At 32.7% G+C, this 23,626-nt stretch overlaps 1 protein-coding gene across 1 annotated transcript in view; it reads right to left on the reverse strand.

The window, feature by feature from the left end:
* LOC110018207 (imidazole glycerol phosphate synthase hisHF, chloroplastic) overlaps positions 1 to 23,492 on the reverse strand; it is a 38,696-nt gene extending 15,204 nt beyond the window's left edge. Inside the window, exons 1-12 of the mRNA XM_020715452.1 lie at positions 23,160 to 23,492; positions 23,001 to 23,083; positions 16,973 to 17,067; positions 16,136 to 16,239; positions 13,756 to 13,925; positions 13,540 to 13,654; positions 11,870 to 11,928; positions 11,753 to 11,791; positions 11,572 to 11,670; positions 2,088 to 2,150; positions 1,951 to 2,013; positions 1,411 to 1,493 (exon numbers count right to left, since the gene is read on the reverse strand). Coding sequence (XP_020571111.1) covers positions 1,411 to 1,493; positions 1,951 to 2,013; positions 2,088 to 2,150; positions 11,572 to 11,670; positions 11,753 to 11,791; positions 11,870 to 11,928; positions 13,540 to 13,654; positions 13,756 to 13,925; positions 16,136 to 16,239; positions 16,973 to 17,067; positions 23,001 to 23,083; positions 23,160 to 23,307 — 1,121 coding nt within the window. The 5' untranslated portion in view covers positions 23,308 to 23,492. The remainder of the gene's footprint in view (positions 1 to 1,410; positions 1,494 to 1,950; positions 2,014 to 2,087; positions 2,151 to 11,571; positions 11,671 to 11,752; positions 11,792 to 11,869; positions 11,929 to 13,539; positions 13,655 to 13,755; positions 13,926 to 16,135; positions 16,240 to 16,972; positions 17,068 to 23,000; positions 23,084 to 23,159) is intronic.
* Positions 23,493 to 23,626: the final 134 nt, after the last annotated feature.

Raw genomic sequence — 23,626 nt, forward strand, 5'->3', positions numbered from 1 at the left:
GAATTAATCTTAATTAAGACAAAAATTAAATAATCCATTTGAATTTTGAAATTTGAATTTCAAATTTAGGTGAGCTGGTGCCTAGCCTGCGTTCAGCCCGAGTCCAGCCTGAATCAAACTCGCGTCGGACCTGAGTTGAGCCCGGGCCCGCACACCGCTAAAAAAAAGTGCATCGATATCCGTGCAGTTCGCGCGAGTGTGGAACCACAGCAATATGAGTGTCCTTTCTAGCTAAAGTCGACGTTCCGGACGCGTCGGCGCGGTCCGTTTCGTCATCCGGGGTCGTCCGAATGAGCTTGCTGACGGGCGAGTCAATTTAAGCCAAAATCGTGTGTGATGCAGTGAGTGCGTGAAAAGCGGCGTTCGCGAGTAATCGAGTCACAAAGGGTTCACCTAAGGCTGTTGATCCTATAGGAACTCAATTTCGGGCCCTCTACATGTTGGTCTTGAGCACTTGCAACTAAAAGTTGAGTGTTTGGAACCACTCATGAGAGTTCTTCACAAAAATGAGTCAAGAAGTGGCTTGAAATTCTACGGAAGGTGGGCTCCATCGCTAGTCCACTAGGATGGTCAATAAGAACTCCTAAAGCTAGATCCTAGGTTCTAAGAGTAGGAGACTAAGACCTCACTAAAAATGAGGTCAACAATTACACAAATACCTATGCACTTACATACATTACACAAATACCTATGCACTTAAATATCTAACATTTTTTATTGTGTTTATGAATAAACTTTATTTTTTACATTTAAACCACCCAACTCTTTCATATCACATAAAAAATACCACCATTTTAACTTTTTAAAAAGAGATGCAAGTTTTCATACTAGGTAATTTGGTATTTATGTAAAAATTAAAGTTTAGGTGTTTGATATGTAAATACATAGGAATTTAATCGTATGTACATAAATCTTCATAAAAACAAAAGCAATAGCGATTAAGAATCAGAAAAGCTATTATTGCTAATATACAATGATGTAAAAATTCCGAAGCCCGAAAAACATACAGAAATAGAATTTTATAGCATTGCTGCTGAATAGTAGTAATTTAATCCTGGGAGCATAAAGAAAATAACATAAGAATTTCAAGACACGCATTCATGACTACAGATCATTCATAAAATAATGCTAAAAAGAAAAAAGAAATTTACATACTTATCACACAATTCTTATGCATTTACATATCTCACAACTAAACTTTCATATTTACACACAGAGCACTTCCGTGTTTTAAATCTAAGCATGACAAGATGTATTTAAAATATGATAATAGTTCTATTTTTTTATATGATATCAAAGATTTTAGTGCTATTTGTGTAAATATGAAAGTTTAGGCATGAAAATGGAAATACATAAGAATTGTGTGAAATGTATGTAAATGCCCCAAAAAGAAAAACATAAATGTCTAACCTTCCATTAGCATCTGTGAAGTCCCTTATACCACCACCAACTGCCAGTGGTACAAAAACGTTTTCTGATGTGTTGCGCAGTACCTGCATAAGATGATATAAATAATATCCATAATAGAAATGTTTATGAAACCTATAATAACAGATGAAGATAAATGAAAGTAATTTTTAGTTGCTTATTTTTTATCTACAAAAACTATATGTATTAATACATTTTACTGAACATATAAGATGACACATAAAAGGATAATTGAACTAATATTTGAAATCATTCATGAGATGCTAAGCATGAAAACACTTTGACTGTACAAATCATAAAATTATTTTTTAGCCATGAAATATCAAACTTGAATTTTAAGTTGATAAATTTACTTCATATAGTCAAGCTGCTTTATCTTATTTTACTAACAAGTCAAGAAATATCATGAAACCTCCGTCCAGAGATGTACATGAATATCTCATAAATGTTTCTCATTTTTGTTATTTGTAAGCAATATTATCCAAAAGAAATAATAAATATGTAAAAAAAAGAAACAAAAACCTGAAGCATTGGCAAATCTCCCAAAGGAAAATCACGAAATCCTGTTATGTTAAGGAAAGTAACCTGAAACGCAGAAATGTTACATGAGTTCATGTAAATATATAGATCAATATCAATACTATAAATCCAAAATCTACCTCATCAGCTCCATCACTATAGTATTGACTTGCCAGGTCCACTGGTTTACCAAGGTTTCTTACCTGTTAAAAGTTTTAACTTCTGGATTAGGAGAAAGAAATCGAAAGACACTGCATTAAAACATGTCAGATACCTCTTCCTTCAATACAAGGTGAGCGTTTTCATTGTTTTAGGATCCACTAAAATAAGTAAGAAACTAGAACAATTCTGAGAATGTTTAGAAGAAAAAGGGCATAGGATTAGTAGAAAAAGTGTTCAGCATATAATTTGCAATCTTAGGAGTGCAATATTAACCATTATAAATCAATATTATTAGAAGATAATATGATACTTTGGTGATAAATTTATATAGAAAAATGAAGATATAACTTTTAAAATTATAATGAACAATTAAGTCATTTAAGGAATCTCAATAACCATAAAGTTAAAGAGGAAAGAAACTCTAATCCCCTATGACACTATGTGAGTAGAATTCATAAAAATGAGACTTATTCCTGCCAAGAAAGAGGCAGGGAATCTTCTAGAATGGGGGAGGAAGGAAGGTTTGCGCTACAATGTCAAAAAATCCGATGAAGTACTTACAATCCGTTTGTGTCGAGAGAGCCTATAATACCCTGATTTTCCTAGACATCCATTTAAGTAGAAATTAATGGGTGGCTAGTCAGGCTGGAGGAGCATGGGCTATCCTCCTTGGGACAAGCAAAATGATTCAATTATCTAGAACAGTCCCAAAATATGAGGGCCCTATTAATTATGACTTGGGTGAAGCCCATGCATGCAAAACTATTATAAATCCAGCAAAAGGCCATGCAAGAAAGTAAATGCATAAAGTAATGTTCTCATTTAAATTTTGGTTTAGTTTTAATCCTAAATTTTAATTAAGCTTAATATTTTATTTTTAGGATTTTGTTATAAAGATATACATTGTAGTCCTAAAGAGCCTAAATTGTATTCATGAAGCTTTCCAGACAAACCACAATTAAAAAAAGTATGAATTGAACACTCAATACAAAAGTAAAGTAAAGCAAATAATATAAATAATGAAAACAAGCCGAGTGATGTTGGGTCGTCAATATATCCTAGGAAACAAAAGACTGTCATACTCCACTTACACACACCGGATCTTAATTTTATACATCAATATAGATTCAAACTTAAGGTATTGAGCACATGCACTACTTATGGTCCTGTTGATCTCATTTTTGATTGAGGTCTAGTTTTTCCTTTTTAGTAGCCTGGGGTCTAGTCATAGGACTTTTCTATTAACTATTCCTAGAGAATTAGAAAGGAACTCTAACAATTAGAAATTATAAACCCTTCTTTGCTCAATCTGAAGTTCCACATATTGGTCATAACCTCTAGCACTTAGTAGGTAGGGTCAATATGAATGAGCTCAAGTGGAGTCCCCCATAGGATGGTCAGACCCTAAAACTAACCCTGGGTAATCTGGCTTTGGTGGGGCTAACTTACACAGACTACATTCTCTCACATACCCTAAACCCTATGACCCCTTACATATGTCTCCTGACTCCCTTTGGAAAGCTCATGTGGATGACCTTGTACAACTAGTCTTTGGCTAAGAGGGTAGAACCAGTACATTAAGCATCCAAAATGAGTCATCATATAATTCCTATAGGTTTAGCATGGTTTCATGGCTCGTTGGCTCATTTTGGCCCAGAGTCACCAAATTACCAAAGTAACCCTACAACTTCAATCTTTGCAAAAAATCCCAAAATTACCCAAAATATCCAAATTTGCTCAAAAATCATCTCAAACCCCCCACCACTACCTAAATTGACCCCACCACTACCTAATCATCTCAAACCCCCCACCACTACCTAAATTGAACGAAATTCACAAAAATTACCAAATTCTCAAAATACCCCCAAAATTGTCCAAAATTATTAAAATACCTCTCATGACCTAAAAATTATAAAAATTCCCAAAAATTCCAAAATCATCCCAAATATTCTCAATTTCAATTTTTTATCATCAATTTGACCAAATTAGTCCAATTTGACCAAAAACCCCAATTTTCCCTTAAAAGTTCAAATGTCCCCAAATTAGTCCTAATCTTAGCCCAATTGACCCCAATCTTGTCCAATTTCAATTCCAAATCAAAATTCAGCATCCTCAATCCTATTTTGAACAAAATTCAAGCCCAATTTGATCCAATTGCAAGCTCAATGTCACCCAAATCAAAAAGGCCCAATTTTCACCATATGCCTAAATCCATCAAATTAACTCATCAATTCAACTCAAAATCACTTGAAATTTTGTTAAATCCTTCATGACATATTCCTACACCAAACTCAACATTCAATTAGCCCAAACTCAATTTCCATTTTAAAAGCCCAAGCCCACCACATACAATTCCAAAGACCCAAATCCAAAGCCCATATGACAACTCTTTCATTCATCATCCATGCAATCAAAATCACTCCTAAAGTTCTAAATCCAAAATCAAAGCATTCCAAATCAAGCATCAAGCCAAACTTCACCAAAAATATGAAATAAATCCAAAATCCCTTCTCATGAAAATTAGCCAAGCCACATGCAAATCATGAAACCACTCCCAAGCCATAGAAAAGTCATGAGAGTCTTGCCACATCATCAAATTATTAATGGAAAGAGGACAAGACACTTTCAAACTTCTTTAAAAAGTTTTTTAACCCTTTTAATGATTCCTCTAAACCTCATACTTAATCAAATCACATAGATGGGGACCTCTCCACGCTAATTTAGCTGACACATCTGATCCTCTTCAGCTCAAGACCAACCTTGGTGGCTGAACCCAACCCAAACCATGTCTTGACCCAATTTGACCCAAATTGACCCTTTTCCCATACTATTTCAATCTCATACATTTACACATGACCAACCTCAATTGACTTCACCAAGACCAAGCCCTGACCTCCCTGAGTTGGATGGTGACCCCTCCCTGGCCGGCCAACAGGAAAACCCAAAATCAAAAGCTCCACCATGGCTAAAACTCAAAATTAAACGCATCCAAACTGGCTCATCCCAATTGGATTTTTGCACCTTGTTGGCATCCACATAAGCAACTTAGGACACCCACCAATTGCCCTTGTTGATCTCTCTTTCCCCGTCTATTTAAACCCCCCCCCCTCCATGGCCACTCCATGGCCAAAGGAGACCTTGAAATTCCTTATGGAGACTCAGCCAAATTGCTTTCAGAGCTTCTTCAAGACCTCCTAAGTGCAATGCAATCATTTTCCAGCACTCTCCTCCACTGAACAAAGCCAATTTTCCAACCCTAATTTGAGGTCTAAATAGAACATCTAAATAGGACATCTTCCAAACCTCCACCAAATTCAAATTAATCCAAATTAATTGCACCTACACCATCCCCACATCAAGACAAGAAGATCCCCCACAAAAGCCCCATCACCATAGCACCCTAAAGTGAACTTTGACCAACACCCCAAATCGACTTTGGTCGAAATCATATCTAGGCGATTCACCACGGCTTAAGGCTCCATCCCTAGGCCCTTGGGCCCCCCACGAAGCTTCCACAAGCATCCAATCGAGGCTACCCCTCTTGGACCAAGGTATTGAAAGTTAACCCTAAACCGAGCTTCATTTCACTCTCCATTCACATAGAGTTGATTTAAGGGTCAAATAAATGTATAGATATGTTCTCCTAGTCAAGACGAATTTATAGGAACAAACTGCACTTGATCTGGTTGAGAATCGAGTGAGATATTAACCCTAGAAAATGGACGGTTTGTGGGCATGATTCGTTGGGGACGATGACCACGTGTCGTCCGATCGAGCGTGTATCACTTGGATGGTCCTGATCGCGTCGAACAGAGCTATGGTTCGAAAAGGGAAAGCTGACCCGGACGGCAACGCCCAATCCAGCGGCGACATGCGTCTCTTCGACGCGTACGAGGCTGACGCGAATAAGTAGAAAGTTATATGATTTTACTTATTTATTTTTAATTAATTAAATGGTATTTTCCTTATTTTGATTCTCCATTAGTAAAGACATTTCATCATGACTTGATCTTTGGGGCTTTGATTCTACATGTTATGGGGATGCTCTTTCTTATTTTTCTAGGGTTATGGGAGATCTCTAGGCATGGATATCTAATTTTCAAGTTAATGGCCTCTGTTTTGATAAAAATATTATCATAATTCAGATACTCATCATAAAAATACAAAACTTGTTTTGTTGGGTTCATTGTGGTCAGAGGATCCTTGGAAAAATATAAATTTGATTTAATTCATTTAAAATAACATTAATTGTCACCAATCCTAAAAATAAAAAGAAAATTAATTTGGAATAATTATAAATATAAATGACATAAAAACTATTCCACACTGTAATTTAATGTTAAAGGAGCTCCCCATAAAAATTTCAAGTCAATTGGAGTTACTTTAACCACTCAAATGGATTAATTAAGTGAAATGACATTTTTGTCATTAAAATAATTATAATAACTAAAATACAATTCAAAAAGTTATATGATTTTACTTATTTATTTTTAATTAATTAAATGGTATTTTCCTTATTTTGATTCTCCATTAGTAAAGACATTTCATCATGACTTGATCTTTGGGGCTTTGATTCTACATGTTATGGGGATGCTCTTTCTTATTTTTCTAGGGTTATGGGAGATCTCTAGGCATGGATATCTAATTTTCAAGTTAATGGCCTCTGTTTTGATAAAAATATTATCATAATTCAGATACTCATCATAAAAATACAAAACTTGTTTTGTTGGGTTCATTGTGGTCAGAGGATCCTTGGAAAAATATAAATTTGATTTAATTCATTTAAAATAACATTAATTGTCACCAATCCTAAAAATAAAAAGAAAATTAATTTGGAATAATTATAAATATAAATGACATAAAAACTATTCCACACTGTAATTTAATGTTAAAGGAGCTCCCCATAAAAATTTCAAGTCAATTGGAGTTACTTTAACCACTCAAATGGATTAATTAAGTGAAATGACATTTTTGTCATTAAAATAATTATAATAACTAAAATACAATTCAAAAAAAATCACCAAATTGGTTTTGGGAGCTCCTTATGATCAGAGGAACCTAAGGAAAATAAAATTGTAATTAAAATAAATACTTCATTATTTTTTAGTTATTTTAAGTATTTAAATTAATTGAAATTAATTAAAAATCATAAAAAATCACAAAATTGTAAAACACACTAAAATATCACATTTAGCTTCCTGATCATCTAGAACCAATTAAAAATTTTTTTTTAATTGTCTAAGTCAAGATATTGATTTTAAAAGGCTTAAAAATGAATTTTCTCTAATTTTTCACTAAAATAATTCTAATAATTAAAATATAAATCACAAAAATATGAAATTTATTTCTTTGCGTCCCCTGGACTCATAGAGATTAAATAAAAATATAAAACTTAATTTTTGATTTAACTATTATTTTATATTTAATTAATGCTCAAAACCAACAAACAATTTTAATAATTAAATTAAATTTCTAAAAATCATGAAAATTAGTCCAAGTGATCCTCTGACCTAGGTGAACCTCCAATAATTTTCTTAAAAACAGATGTTTTATTTTAGTTGTGTTATTAAATTTCCATTGAAAATCCCTACTTTTGTATTAAAATTAATTATGAAATTAAATAAATTCAGAAAAAATCATATTTTCTCCTCTGATGTTTTAATTAACTCATGAGTGAGGTAACATAAAACTTTTAAGTCATTTGAGTCTAATTTAATGAATTATAAGGTACTAAGACCTTAAGAGCAAAAGTGTAATTTTAGAATTTTGAGCTTAATTAATATTTAGGTCTAACCAAGAGGGTAAATGGGTAATAAATGATCTTAAAATAACATGTTTTGATAATTGAAACATAAAAAGGGGTAAGTAGTAGAAACAAATTCTATTTCGGTCTTATAAATGATAAATTTGTAATTTCTTAAAATTAATAAAATTTGGAAGAGTATTTAAATAAGGAGATATCAAATTTAAATAAGGAGATATTAAATAAGGAGATATCAAGGTGAGGGCTTTGATTTTAGAAGATCATAACTCATTGATTTTAAGTCCCAACTAATAATTTTGGGATGATTTATAATTCATGATAAGGACTAAGAATATAAATATAAACATTAAGAAAAAATCTTTTTTTCTTAAAATTATAAATTCACCCATTAAATCTTAAGAGCTTAGTAGTGAGTTAGGCTTAATCAAAATTTTATCTAATGAGGTTTAGAAAATAACATATAATTAATTTAAAACCTTTCAAAACACTAGAAGCCCATTCTTTAAAAAAAACTAAATTAATTAAATTCTTTAATTAAGTTGAGTTACCTCCAACCGTCTTTACCTATATAACTCATAAGTGAGATATCAAGTGATAATTACCCCACTTAAGGGATAATTAAAACATCAAATTCATTAAGCATAAGGGTATTAATTGGGTGAACTATATAGCAAATATGTGAACTATATAGGGTGAACTATATAGCAAATATGATAAAACTATAATGAACTCAAGATAATTCCGGGGACCATGAAATGTCTAAGGTATTACCCAAAACTTCTTCATGATCCTTTGGAAGTCTTGAAGGATATGTGGGCTTATTATAATTTGCTCAACGGAATTATCCTTAAAATTTTAAATATACCAAGATATGACATAGAATTTGGTAGGCATACTTTAAGCTTGTATTTCCTACTTTTTCTACAAACATGTTTTAATTCCTGCAAATTTATACATATATATGTTTTACAAGTACTGAAGTTTTAGGCGAAGAAACGAGAAGACTCGCCATATACGCTTTTATAGTTTACAGTGCTTTCTTTTCTCGTATTTTCCTACATTGTGCTTTTACTTTTGCAAATTTGCATGCTAAACAACAATGTCACCCTACATGAAAATTAAAATCTTTAGAATGGTCACAAAACTGAAATCAAAACCAAAATTAAAATCAATCAAGATAAAATCTACCGCCACAACATTCAAAATATAAGACAAATCAAAATTTAATCACAAACATCACAAAATAACAATTGCAACTTAATTAAGATGTCTCTATCGGATGATCGAGAATCCGTCGGAGGAGGTAACCTACGGTTGCTCAGAAGATTTCTCAGTCTAAATGAAAGTATGAAACTCATTAAGATGAGTTTAGTAAATTCATTTGAACTAAGTGAATTCGATAAAAAATAGTGATACCAGAAGAAGGAAACCGTAGGATCCTAACCGGTGTCGCTCGAATCAACTTTAATATGCCCCATAATATTTGAATGGCAATAACCTTAGGGACATTTAATTTGACATCATAACTGGGCACATTAGAAAACTTAAACTCGTCACGACGATGAGCTTGAAGCTAGCATTGTGGGCAGCACGGTCATCTTCAACAGCAAGAGAATCTACAACAACATATATTTCCTTAGAATTAAACAAGAATTTCGAGGTTGTTTGCTTATGCAACATAAATCATCAACCTTTTCTTTAAGTCTTTGTATAGCTCTGTTATACAATTTAAGTCTCAATCTGCTTTAGAATTCCGAGGTTGTCGTTTGTCACGACCTAAATTCTCACATATTTCAGGTTATTTATGTGATTATTTCACACGAATATAAGCTCTAATTAATAAAAATGGCAAGATGAAACATTTAAATATTTTTCATCTAAATTGAAGTCAAACCATAGGATAGTTTGGGAAGTCACCGAAGTTCTCCTCAGGATCTGTGACATCTACTAGTTCTTTCTTTGGATTCCAAAATAAAATATTTTAAACTTGAGTCATTCTCCTTTCACACCTCTTTATCGGATCTCGTTAAAAGTTCTACCTTTTTTAATTCTTTTAAGATAATATCACATGATTTTTATTGAGAGTTTTCTTAGGTGATTCCGGTTATCTAAGATGTAATTAACTATAGGGGTTCGCCTTTATAGGAAACATTTCCAGACCCAACTTAATATAAACCCTATTTAATCCTTCATATGAAATAAGAGAAATTGTCGCCTTATAAATAAAATGATTTTCGCAGATCTAAACGGATGTCATACAATCTTTAGTTTATTTAATCGAGCATTACCAGTAAGTAGTGTATTTATCCTTCGGGGTAGATACATTGCTTACGGTATTAGGCTCGTTTATTTAAATTACTGAGGATATGAGATTGGTCTGGTCTTGTATTTTCAAAATTTAATATTCTACCTTTTCTTTTTCAAATTAACTACATATAAATTAAATTAAGCTGGGCATCGGGATATCTATCCAACTCCACAACCCAAAATAGTGCTGACAGGTCCTTGTCATGTGGTTCCACACATCAAGCACATTGGAACTTGTGCCCGAACCTTATTTCTGATACAGACTCCTCAAATAAAAGCACATATAAAAGTTTAGAAAAAGTTTAGATCAACAATACAGTGACCCTTGCAGATTCAAGAGATAGATCCCACTAGCACCTTATCCCATCTTATGTTTGATATGACTCAAATGGTGTAGCACATTTTTAAGACACTTTGTTTTGTATGGCACTTAGTTCCCATCTTCAAGCTAGTGTAATACTCTGATACATTTGTAATAACCCGAACTCTCACCAATTGAGAAAGATATTGTCCGCTTTGGTCTGATGACTTCACGGTTTTATCATGTTGGTGTAACTTCCCAGAAGATCACCCCATCTTGAGAGTGCTCCAACACGAGCATGCCTAACTTTGAAATTTCTGATGAAATTCCACCGTTACACCAAAAGGCACCTCAACAGTTAAGTGTTCAACTTCGTTCTACTAGAGGGCTTCACATATTGATGCCAAATAATGAAAAAATGTTCTCAAAGAAAAAAGAAGCCAATACAAATCAATATTTTCCATTCTTCAATAATATATTATTACAATAAAACATTCCAGCCAAAAAATTCATTCAATATGAAAAAAAAATAAAAAAATAAAAAAACTTAAACGAATAAACTGATGTTAACTAAATGAAAATGAAATGAACGTTATGTCAAGATATTTTTTTGAAAGGATAACAAAATAAATAATAACTAAAATAAACATTGACAAACAATAATTAAACAAATAAAATTTATACAACGTGAAAAGCCCATTACAGCACTTACAGAACAACAACAAAAAAAATACAGAATTGCTTCTTATCATGCCATCCAGCAAATATTCTACCATTTACTAAATCCTTTAGCTTCTGATTGGCAGGAAGATAAAGAAAAAGCAAACCGAACACGCATAAAAAATTTATGTCAAAGCATGAAAAACAAGGAAAACTGGCATAACTTCCATTAAGTCAACATTGAATAAGTGAGCAAGCTTCAAAATAGATGTTTTGACTAGAAGATGAGTATAAAGCCTAATCTCATTCATATACCAGCACAAAATTGCACAACAGTGCTTTTGAAATCTGAAAGTTTGCTTGTGATTCAGGGTGTAAAACACATAGCTTCTTGAACAAGAACAAAAAATGAGAGAGAGAGTCTAACAACCTCATTTTCATCCGTATGCTCCCGTACATCATATTGATCACCTTTAGTTACCACAAGATTGCCTTTATCATCTGCCCTGACATCAAGACACGCTATTACCTGAAAAAATATCATAAACGCGCCAATAAGAAATGGAAGTATCTAGCTTTGTAACTGAACAAAAGAAGAAAAGAATATTTACTCTTTTAGCAAGACTAGATGCCTTTCCATTTTCTAGCTTCTGTCACATGAAATGTCAAGGATATTGTAAGATGTCAAATTTGGCAGATATGAAAATATAAAATCTGCTAAAACTAACCTTTAACTTTGATTTAGTTGATGGACAAAGAAAGTTCCTCAATAATGCTAATCCTACCTCTAACATAGGAAAAAAATGGAATTAATACAATTGTAACGCTATGATAAAGGCAAATAGCACTAAAGAGTACTGAGCATGTTAAAATAAATTAATCAATGCACGACAGAAAAAGGAGTATAACAGCAGTAAAATGCAGTTGCCTCCATACATTTAGTGTACAAGAAAAAAGACATCAATTAACCCGAATAAAGTACCATGAAGCCGAGTGCCACTAAACAAACTACACCTGCGACTTAAGCTTCCTAGAAAGAACAATCCTTAGTGAGTGGATTAGAAAGCCTTAGGGATCTGTTATCATATTTAAGCAACAGTTTTCAAAAAGTTCAAACAAATAAAACATGCAAAGACTACTTTTTTTAAATATAAAAATAATCATAGCCTGCTTGACCATAGCATTGATATGTGTTTCATGTTACAAACAAATAAATGGAGTAACATTAGAAGAACAAAAAAGTATAATGCACGTCTGAGTGAAATAAATTAACATTACCAATATGACTGGATGACCAGGAGATGTTATAGAGGGCTGGTCAGAGGGATTTAGTGGAGGATTCAAGGTTTGACTTTCACATATACATTATCATGTGATAATATGAAATCAAACAGTACAAACAAAACAAATAAGGATATTTTGCACATGTCATGCTGTTTTTCCACTGACATTTCCTACCTTACCGAGAAACATGTTTGGCAAATAATTATAAAAGAGAAAAAAAGATAACATATTTCAAAAACAGTTCCATGCAAGCAAAAAAATTTAAATAGATACCAAAGAGGCCAAATATAATTTCATCAAAGTTTGTATCTACATAAGATTTTAAAAAAATTATATGTCAAGTTATCTCCACTCTTTTCAGGGTGAAATTGGACAGCATGTAAGTTTCCCCTTGATATAGAAGAAATAAAAGTATCGCCATAATAATATGTTGATGATATGTATTTCATGTTACAAACAATTAAATGGAGTAATATTAGAAGAACAAAAATGTATAATGCACATCTGAGGGAAATAAATTAACATTACCAATATGACTGGATGACCAGGAGATGTTATATATAGGGCTGTCAAACTGGCTCGTTGTTCGCGAACAACTCGTGTTCGGCTCGTTAATTTTGTTCGATAAGTTAACGAACCGAACACGAACTAAGATGTGTTCGTTCGTGTTCGGCTCATTTTGGCCCGAAATACTACTCATTAAGTTTATATATATATATATATATTAAGTAGTATTTTAAGAAAATCTAATTGACTACAAAGCTACAAAGATTTATAACCAATTAAAATATTAATTAAGAAAATAAAATAAAATTTATTAAATTAGATTCAAATGTTGTTTTAATATAAATAATAATTTTTAATTTTCGTTAAGCAAACAAGCCGAACACGAACACACTTTTTGTTGTTTTTCCACTGACATTTCCTACCTTACCATGAGAAACATGTTTGGCAAAGAATTATAAAAGAGAAAAAAAAAGATAACATATTTCAAAAGCAATTCCATGAAGCGAAAAAATTTAAATAGATACCAAAGAGGCCAAATATACTTTCATCAAAGATTATATCTACATAAGATTAAAATATATATATATATATCATATGTTAGAGTTACCTCCACTCTTTTCAGGGTGAAATTGGACAGCATGTATGTTTCCCCTTGATATAGAAGCAATAAAAGTATCGCCATAATTGCATGTTGATGATATCCAATCCTTGTTGGCATCTGACTAGAATAAAACGGAATGAGTAAAACCAAGTTTTTATCACAGTTACTGCAAAATATAATATACAAGTATAAATAATAAAATAACCAAGTGTATGAGCATACAGGCAAAGCACGATAGGAGTGAACAAAGTAAATATGTTGGCCTTCAAAATCATGCAGAATTCCTGACTCCTTAGTTATCTGCACTTCATTCCATCCTATGTGTGGTACTCTAAGGCCGTTCGAAGAGTCAAAACGTCCAACCACACCAGGTATCAAGCCAAGTCCTTTTACTGTAGGCATAGTTATTAACTGTTAAATGCTCGTGTGAAGTCAAATAAAACAACATGAAAAAATAAAAACAAAAACAAAACAAAAAAAAGTTCATAATATACTCTACCAGCAAGAGGGGAATAACCAAGTCAAAGAGAGGAGGGACTTTATGAAGCGGTTCAATAACTCTGGTCATTGGTTCTGAGGCGGTTCAGTAATTCTGATCATGGTTCCTTGAAGATAGCAACTTCAGTTTAAATAAGTAAAATGAGTTCTTATGATGGTACTGTTTTGATGCTTGCTAGCTCAAGCTTGGCACTGACAACATACCCAAAAGAAATGGAATAAAAAAGATACAATTTGATACGATTTGATCTCCAAATCGGTACGTTTGTCCTGAAAAATTAGGGCAAACAGATTTCTTATTTCAATAATTCAAACAACTCAATAAGAACAAACAACTCAATGAGAATACTCAATAAGAATACAAAGATAAGCACCTATAATTCAACGGGTAAGAGATCTCTCCCAATTCCTACAATTCGAGAGGTAGGAAATCATTCTCAAAACCTAAACCTAAGCACTCAACTCAATCTCATGCATCCTCCTAACCCTAGACATAACAAGCTTATTTATACCCAACAATAATAATAATAGAAGACTAAATTGCCCTTAGGCATACAAAAAACAAATTTGCCCTTAGACTAGGCATAGACGTAAACACCTTGTCCTCAAGATTAGAAAAAATTAGACTGCTGCTTGATCAAGTCAAGTGACTCCCATCTTGTGTCATTATCTGATCATCTTTTTCATTTATTCAGTGATTCATAGTGACCCATAGGAGTCAGAAATGTAGTCTTGTGCACATTCTTTTGGTTGCATCTGAATTGGTTGGTGGCTTGATTTTCAAACAATCTTAGAGAATATCACAATCTCAAACAGCTCATCCCGTGGCTTACCGTTCACTAGAATCTCTCTCAACTCCGTCTCACATGTCTCCCATCTCTATCAACTTCGGTCTTGCTTGCTTTTGGTTGTCCAAGCCATCTAAATGTCCTATGATTTCTTCAAAGTGCTCCAGCTCGAATATGCTTCAGGTTTCCTTGCTCGATACCACAGCCCCCGATCCACCAAAAGATGTGACGCTGCCCTCATGTCATGTGAATCTTTTTGGTTGTTGTTGCTGGAGTCCGTTTCCAAAATCGTCTCTTGAGCCCATGGCAGGCAAGGCCAGTTTTGTGTGAAACTCCATGATCTTCATCATTTCTTACATTTCCCTTATGCTCTTGAATCCATCCTCCATTTAGTTCTCTATGAAAGAACTCTATTTTCTATGGTGACGAACTTGTCTTCCATCTCAGATTTGAGTTGCCCCACCTCTTCCTCCAATTTCTTCTCCAAATCATCTATTTTCTTTATTGACATTGCTTCTTATAGAGTTTTGAAACTTGCGATCATGTGGTTTCCTTCCCAGCTATATTGAACCCCAGCAGGAAAATGTCGAAATTCTGTTGTCGGCTTCCCAAATAATGAAAGGTTTCATATCGGAGGCACACCTGATATGGCCACTGACTTTGGAATCTTGGACAGTGACTATCTCGCAACTGGATACTGTCATCCCGCTAGTTTATCGCGAGGACAAAGCAGGAGGAGAAAGATGAAAATTTGTCGCAATCCCCACGTGCACATCTCAGCTAGATCTAATCTCGGCATGCTTTCTTAACAGATTTCTTATTTTAATAATTCAAACAACTCGATGAGAATACAAAGATGAGCACCTACAATTCAAGAGGTAGGCTACCTCTCCCAACTACAATTCGAGAAGTAGAAAATCTCTCCCAAAACCTAAAACTAAGGACTCACAACTCAATCTCACGCATCCCCCTAACCTTAGACATAACAAGCTTATTTATACCCAACAATAACAATAATAATAATAATAATAATAATAAACCAAATTGTCCTTAGGCGTATAAAAGACAAATTTGCCCATTAGACGAGGCAAAGACGTAACACAATTATATAATTCCATAAAACAATGAAAAGAAAGCTAATTATATGTTTCTTAAGAGGAAAGTATTACAAAACAAGATGCGGCAGTTTAATTTAACCGGCTTCTTTATTTCTTATTATGTTCACTTGAACTCTCAATAGATTATGGCGCTTAAATTCAAAAGTTATATCACTAGAAGTGACAAGGAAATAGCAAACAAAGGAATCCGAGCATCACCTGGACCATTCTCCTCACTCGATTCAAAAAGCAGCTGAAGACCAAGACATACGCCAAGAAAAGGACGATCTTTCTCTATGTACTTACAGAGTGCTTCGGCAAACCTACAAATAGAAATGATAAACTCGATTATTTTTGTGCTAAGAATCAGTAACAATAAGAGCACTTGCATCAAATGTGTCTGTCACGACTTATAAAGCAGAATATAATAAATGTTGATAGGTAAGCGTCACGAGAATGCTAGCAAATGAGATATAAAAAATAATGTAGAATGCGTAATTCCTTACATTTTTTTTTTAAAAAAGCATTCCCAGCAAAAGTGCATTTAGATAGATCATCAACTAACCAACAAATGGCTTCTGTAGAGCAGCTTTTTTAAAAAAGAAATTTCAAGAGCGAAAACTCAGTCATAGCAGTATTGATATGTAATTAAAGGATTTGACTATACCTATAGTTTATTTTCTCATCTTGGATTGGATGGATGAAAAAAAAAAGAATTCTAACGCAACCAATCTTTTTTCATTACCATCTGTTTTGGATGCAACATATTAAAGAGCTGGATGATGATATAAATAGCCATTTTTTGTGTAAAAATAACTTCAGCATGTAGGATTGCGGGAGAGAGAGCTTAGGGTATAGTGTTGTAGAGAGGTAGGGAAAATAATTAAATGAAATTCAATAACATTTAAGCTGAAATCAGATGCTAGTTACAATTGCGAACAAACCTATTACTAGCAATAATTTTGAAATTTAATCCATAAGTGATGTAAGAAAATATAGTAGAAAATACATAATATTTAATATAAAATCAATGCAAAAATGTTCAATACTACTCACCCATTGTCATGTAATACATGCATTGCAGATGCAAAGGCCCCAACCCCAGGAAAAACAAGACGATTTGCATTAAGAATGTCCTCTGGCTTTTGAACCTGAAAATTTTACAAGTTTGTTTATATGAGAACTCTCTTAAATTGATATGAAAATGAATAAAAAAATGTCTTAAAATGTAAGAAAATCATATACAATTACAAGTATGGGAAAGTTACACCCATGCCTGAGGTAACTGATCAACAGAGCAACACATAAGTCCATACTATAAACAAAAGGCTTTTAAGCTTCTGTCCACGTGCCATAAAGAATCCTAAACTTGACCATGTCAGAACATAATGGGAAACAACAAGAGAAGAGTTCCAACACCAATGAGACAAATCCACTCATCACAGAAGTGTTAAACACCACCAAAGTTATAAACTAAAAATTGTATGGTACCAACTGCATCGAAGTAAAATGTCTTCTTCCATTAGCCATTTTTGGTTCAAATTAATATATTTTTCAATAGAACTGCGATAAAAGCTAAAAAATTTACCTTCATACTACCTTTTAAAAAAAGTTCATGAATATTGCAAAATAACTGCATCCATAATCATAATCATTAAGTTTAATGGATTATAGGGCAGTAATTTTTAATGGAAATTCTGGTGTAAAATTGCCCAGATGTAAAGGTATATAAGCAGGGAAATTATTTTCAACTAAGAATCTTGATTAAACGCACAAGGAAAAAAAACCTGAAGAGCAAGTTTAAGAGCCAAACTAAGAAGCGCAAACCTTAATCCAACCCCAACCCCAACCCCAACCATCTTCACCCTGCTCCACACAAACAGTGTGATTCACTCGATCACTGCCTCCAACCACAAAATCTTGCACAAGCAGCATGCATTTTCACATCCAAAATTGTGATTTAATAAGTTTAGCAGCTAGGGCATTTTGCTGCTCGTCATACCTTCCCTCCCCATACCAAACCTTCTTTCAGCAAGAGTTTCAAAATTGTAACCCTTCTCTCTCTCTCTCTCTCTCTCTCTCTCTCTCTCTCTCTCACCCCTGCTTCACACACATACAAAGCGAATGATAGAGAATTTCCTTCCTTGCACCAAGTTATCCCCCTCACCTTCTTCTTCCCCAATCAAAAGCCACCAACAGCAAGCACCTTTCCTCTCACCTTGCTCTTTGAATGAGAGATAACAATGACCATCCCTCTCTTCATTATCAAACTTTTTCTTCCATGTTGTCTCCTTCCTCCTCATTATTATTGAAGCACTCCTACTTTGTCTTCTTTGCCCACATCGCTGAGAGAATATTAACTTTTTAAATTTTGCAGTAGATTAGTTATGATGTTATTACTTTTTTTCTTGTGTTAGATTAAGAGTCTGTTTGGGGCAGTTGTAGCTTATTGAATAATATGTTGATAAGCTGATTAAAAATAATCTGATGATAAGCTAGATGCGGTGGTTATTACAAAATTTTATTTTTTTGAAAAATTAAGGCCGCGGTCAGAAAGCTGTCACCGCACCTAGATAGATGCAGTGTGAAAATGCTATTTTCAGCGTTTTGAAAATGCATAAGCTACCAAAATGCAGTTTACCCAAACAAACAATGTGTGTTTTCAAAACGCTATCAAATAAGCTGCCCCAAACGGACCCTAATCTAGCGTAAATTTTATTGCATCAAAAACAACAAGTCTTTATCCCACTATGTGGGGTCGAGCTACATGAATAATTTTCTCCATTGTGTCCTATTGAGTGACATTTTTTCATTTAATTCTAATAGATTAAGATCATTTTTTATACATATGTCCGAGTCTTTTTAGGTCTACATTTGTCTTTCTTAACATCAGTCGAATCTAAAACATCTACTCTCCTAACCGGATCATTAGATGGTTGACGTTTAATGTGACCAAACCATCTAAGACGACTCTCTCTAATCTTGTCTACCACTGCAGTTACACCAACCTTATCAAAGATATATTCAATTTGCATTCTATCCCTAAGTGTCAAGCCATTCATCCACCTAAGTATTCTCACCTCAACAACGCTTAACTTTGTTTTATGCTTCTCTTTTAAAGGCCAACATTCTATGTCATAGAGCATTGCAGGTTTCACTTAAAACAATAGACCCGAGATATCTAAAACACTCACACCTTTTAATGATTTGATCACCCATAGTTACAATTCTGTCACTAGAGCCACTGCATACTAGTACTAAAATTACATTTCATGTATTCTGTTTTAGATATACTCAAACGAAGGCCTTTAGACTCCAATATAGACCTCCATAATTCAATTTTTTCGTGAACTCTTTCTCTAGTCTTATCCATAAGAAAGATATCATCAGCGGAAAATATACATCATGATACATACTCCTGTAAATGTCCAAAAAGAGCATCCATAACTAAAGCAAAAAAATATGGGCTTAAAGCCGATCCCTGATGTAATCCAACCGAAATAGGAAAATAATTTGTCAATCTTCCTTCTGTTCAAACACAAATAACAGCTCTAGTATACATATCTTTAATAACTTAAATATAAGTCATATCAACATCTTTCTTCTCTACAACTCTCCAAAAGACTTCTCTTAAAATATTATTGTAAGCTTTTTCTAGATCAACAAAAATGATATTTAGATCCTCATTCTCTCTGAAATTCTCCATCAAACCTCTCAATAGATGTATAGTTTCCATAGTAGACCTGCCCGGCATAAACCCAAATTGATTATGAGAAATCTTTGTATCACGTGTTTCACGTGTTAACCTATGTACGTGTTAACCTATGTTCAATTACCCTCTCTCATAATTTTAAAGTATGACACATCAACTTAAATTCTCTATAATTTGCACTCTTTTACATCTCCTTTATACTTAAAAATGGGACCAAAATACTCTTCCACCATTCCTCAAGCATCTTTTTAATTTTTAAAATAATATTAATGAGTATAGTAAACCAAAAAACTCTCAAATCTCCTAAATATTTTCACACTTCAAAAGCAATATCATCAGGTCATACTGATTTTTCACCATTGGTTTTTTTTAAATTCTCGTTAACTTCTTTTTTATTAATCTGACGGTAAAAATAAAATGTTTTATTATTAATAACAGTATTAAGAATAAAAAGATCGATCGCATCTTCAGAAACTTCATTGAAAAATTTATTAAAATAGCTCACATACATATGTAAAATATCTTCATCTAACAAATACAGTAATTGATTTTCATCTTTAATACACTTTGTTTGAATTAAATATTTATTTTTCTTTTTTATTTGTTTAACTAGTTAATGCATATATTTTTTAACTTTTTTGTATATAATCTATTATAAAAATCAATAAAAGTGAAATTTTTAGCGTCACAAATTGTTCATTTTGACTCCCTATTTTTCTCAGTTTTTTAAGCTTGTATATATAAACCAATTTTTATAACACAACTTATATTTTATCTTTTCGTGCACATTATTATTCCACCTCCAACTATTTTAATTTATAATTTTTTTGTTCTTTAGATTCTACAAGTACATCGTTTGTCACTAGTTTAATAATATTTGTTATGCTATCCCGCATAGAATTCGCTTCGTCATGAACATCTGAAATCGAAAAATATTAAATTTTGCTCATAAAATAACTTTATTTATTTATTAAGTACCTACATCTAATTCTATGACAATATTTTATGTTATTTTTTATCTTTCAACTCTTCATTTTAAAAATCAGAACTAATAATCGATGTTGAGCGCTAAAATTTTCACTTCGAATGGCATTGCAATCTTTACATTCTCAATGATCTTTTTTTTCTTATAAAAAATAATCAATTAGTGTTTTATTATATCCATTCTTATAAGTAATAATATGTTCATCTTTTTTATTAAATAAAATATTAAAAATAACAAAGTTATACAATAAAGAAAAATTTAATATGGTTCTACTTTCTTCATTAATCACTCCAAAACCTACCATTGTACCAACATGTTAATTTAAATCTCCTCCAGTAAAAGATCTTTCTTCAAAAAATATCATTTGTATTAATTTTTTTATGTCATTTCAGAATTTTTTTTTGAACATATGGCTAAACCTACTTGAGGAGCATGAGCACTTATAACATTAAAAATATGAGTATCAACAAAAAGTTTAGGGCTATAATTTTTATAATATTTTCTTTCAAACTCTCATTTATAATTATATTTACACCATTTCTAGTGTGGCTCCTATCTAAATATTAAAGTTTAAAACCTAAGCTATCAAACACCTTAGTTTTTTCTCCAACTCATTTAGTCTCTTGAATACATAGGACATCTATCTTCCTATAAATCATAATAACAATTAATTTCATTAATAATTTCATTAATTAACCTGTGGGAGTGCTTATATTTCAAGATTTTATCGTAATATTAGTTTCATATACTAACTTCTTTACCTGCGTCCGTCCGTAATATGAGAACTCTTGTTTATTTGACACAACACTCGGGTGCTAGTATAGTGATCCTTGCACACTTTTCGCTGTATTTAGACCATCTAGCATGTCTCTTTTAAAGGATGCCCTAACATTTACATAAGAATTTAAATGATGTCATGTTTTTTTGACAAGTTTTACGTTGATTATCAATTGCATAACACAACCCCCACTTTTCATATCTAAGAATTGGGACCAGACAATGACAGTATTAATAAATTTTATTACATAATGGTATTAATTAATCTTGATTGATTATGGGGGTAACTTATAAAAAATTTATTTTGCACCTACTTTATTTTGCTATCAATCCTATAAATGCTTATGTGATTGATTTATGATTCTTAATGTGAGGACCTTCAAGTTGATTTTTTACCAAATTTCATTGGTTCAATCTCAAATAAATGTGAAGTTTTGTAGTACTCACCTCAAAGCAAGAAACCTATTTTTATTGAAGAAAAAAATTATTTGTTAAAGGTATTATCCTAGATACTTGTATAAGTTCTCAAATATTTTATACATAGCTCGTGATACTTTAACATGCAGTTATTGTCATATATATTTACATATATTGTATGTAATTTTCATTTTAGAAGATCATATGATGTAAATAGCTTGCCATTTTTAGTTGCAACAGAAATCCTATATTCTTAAAATAATCCATATGGTACCAAATTATCCCCATGTATATTGCTTTAGTTCGATGATAAATTTTCACTCATGCGACTCTTATTTTTATCACGAAGATAGCACAAATCATATTGATTATAAAATACCTTTTGAATACTGGTTTGGAATATATATGGATAAACTATGTGTGTTTGTTTAAAATGAATTTGCATGTATGTAGACGCTTGTGCATATTAGTTAATTAAGTTGACAAGTTCACAAAGTGATGACTTTTCGAAAATTACAGAAATTTTATTGTTAATGTACAACTTTCTAATATTGATTTGTCATAATAAACTGACTAAAGATATATACAAACATAAAAATAATATGATAAAAATTTGATGAATCGTCTTTCCATATATACCAATATGCCAGAAATGTTGCACGTAGATATTATGGTTTTGACATATATGGTTCAAAATTCTACATATAAATGATAATGAATAAGTAAGAAATACTTATTAATTTTAAAATGTCAAAACTTTTTAATGACAAATTCTGCCAAATTGTTAAGTGGAACTTTATTATAAGAGCGAGCTTGTAGCAAGTGTTACCGTATGAGAACTTAAGTTTAAGTTCTAGCTTGTAATTATACTTGTTTTGGAATTGAGTAGTTTTTTGTCAATGTAGCATTAACATGTTATTATAACAATTATCGGTATATAAAACTTCTCTCTTATGAGAACAGAACGGATTTCATTTATATCAAAATTTGAGATTTATCTCTAAAGTTAGGTTAAACCCTTCACCATGTCTCATGCTGTCAAGATGTACTGCCTTCCGGACTACGTGAGGCAAGCAGCGACCAAAGAACACTATATAAATCAGTAAACCTTTTAACATAAAGCAGCGTACTAAGCATACATTACAAAATGGATTTAGAACATAAGAAAGACTAAGATTAAAGAGAAACTTTACGTCTTTGACGTCAAAGCCCAGATGCCGGATGGCGTTCCGCACGCTTCGAACATTTCCCGCGCCGTAGTCGAGAAGAGTGACAGCTATAAGAGAAGCGAAAATATGTGATCAGACCCGTCTTCCGATGAAGGAAATGGGAATCCATGACACAATGCTTACTAGAGTCCTCGGAGAAGGCGCGAACAAAGAGAGAGCTCCTGCGCTCAAAGTAGGGTTTTCTCGGATACCCAGCTGCACAGCAACGAGGGAGAGGACGAGGGAGAAGAGCACGATAACTACCTGCGGCGGAGAATGGCGGCGCCTCCATTTGCAGTCCAATGGGGAAAACGCCGGTGAGGAGAGAATCGACGGCGCAATGGTTTCGCCGGGGAAATCAGACGTCGGAAAAGCAAACTTCTGAATATCAACGAGCAAAGTGCCAAACTTGTAAATATCGGGTCATTTACTCCAAAAATTAAAGAACTTCTTAAATTAAAGCTCTAATAATCCTCCATAAAGATTAATTTAGGCAGTCTCAGGATCAATTTGACACTTTTATAGACCGGGTCTAAAATGACCCTGTGTAAATAGTTATGACTATTTTGACACAGTTCTAATGTGTTTATATATATATATATATATATATA

This window comes from Phalaenopsis equestris, unplaced genomic scaffold, assembly GCF_001263595.1.
Source record: "Phalaenopsis equestris unplaced genomic scaffold, ASM126359v1 Scaffold000006, whole genome shotgun sequence".
Classification (NCBI taxonomy): domain Eukaryota; kingdom Viridiplantae; phylum Streptophyta; class Magnoliopsida; order Asparagales; family Orchidaceae; genus Phalaenopsis; species Phalaenopsis equestris.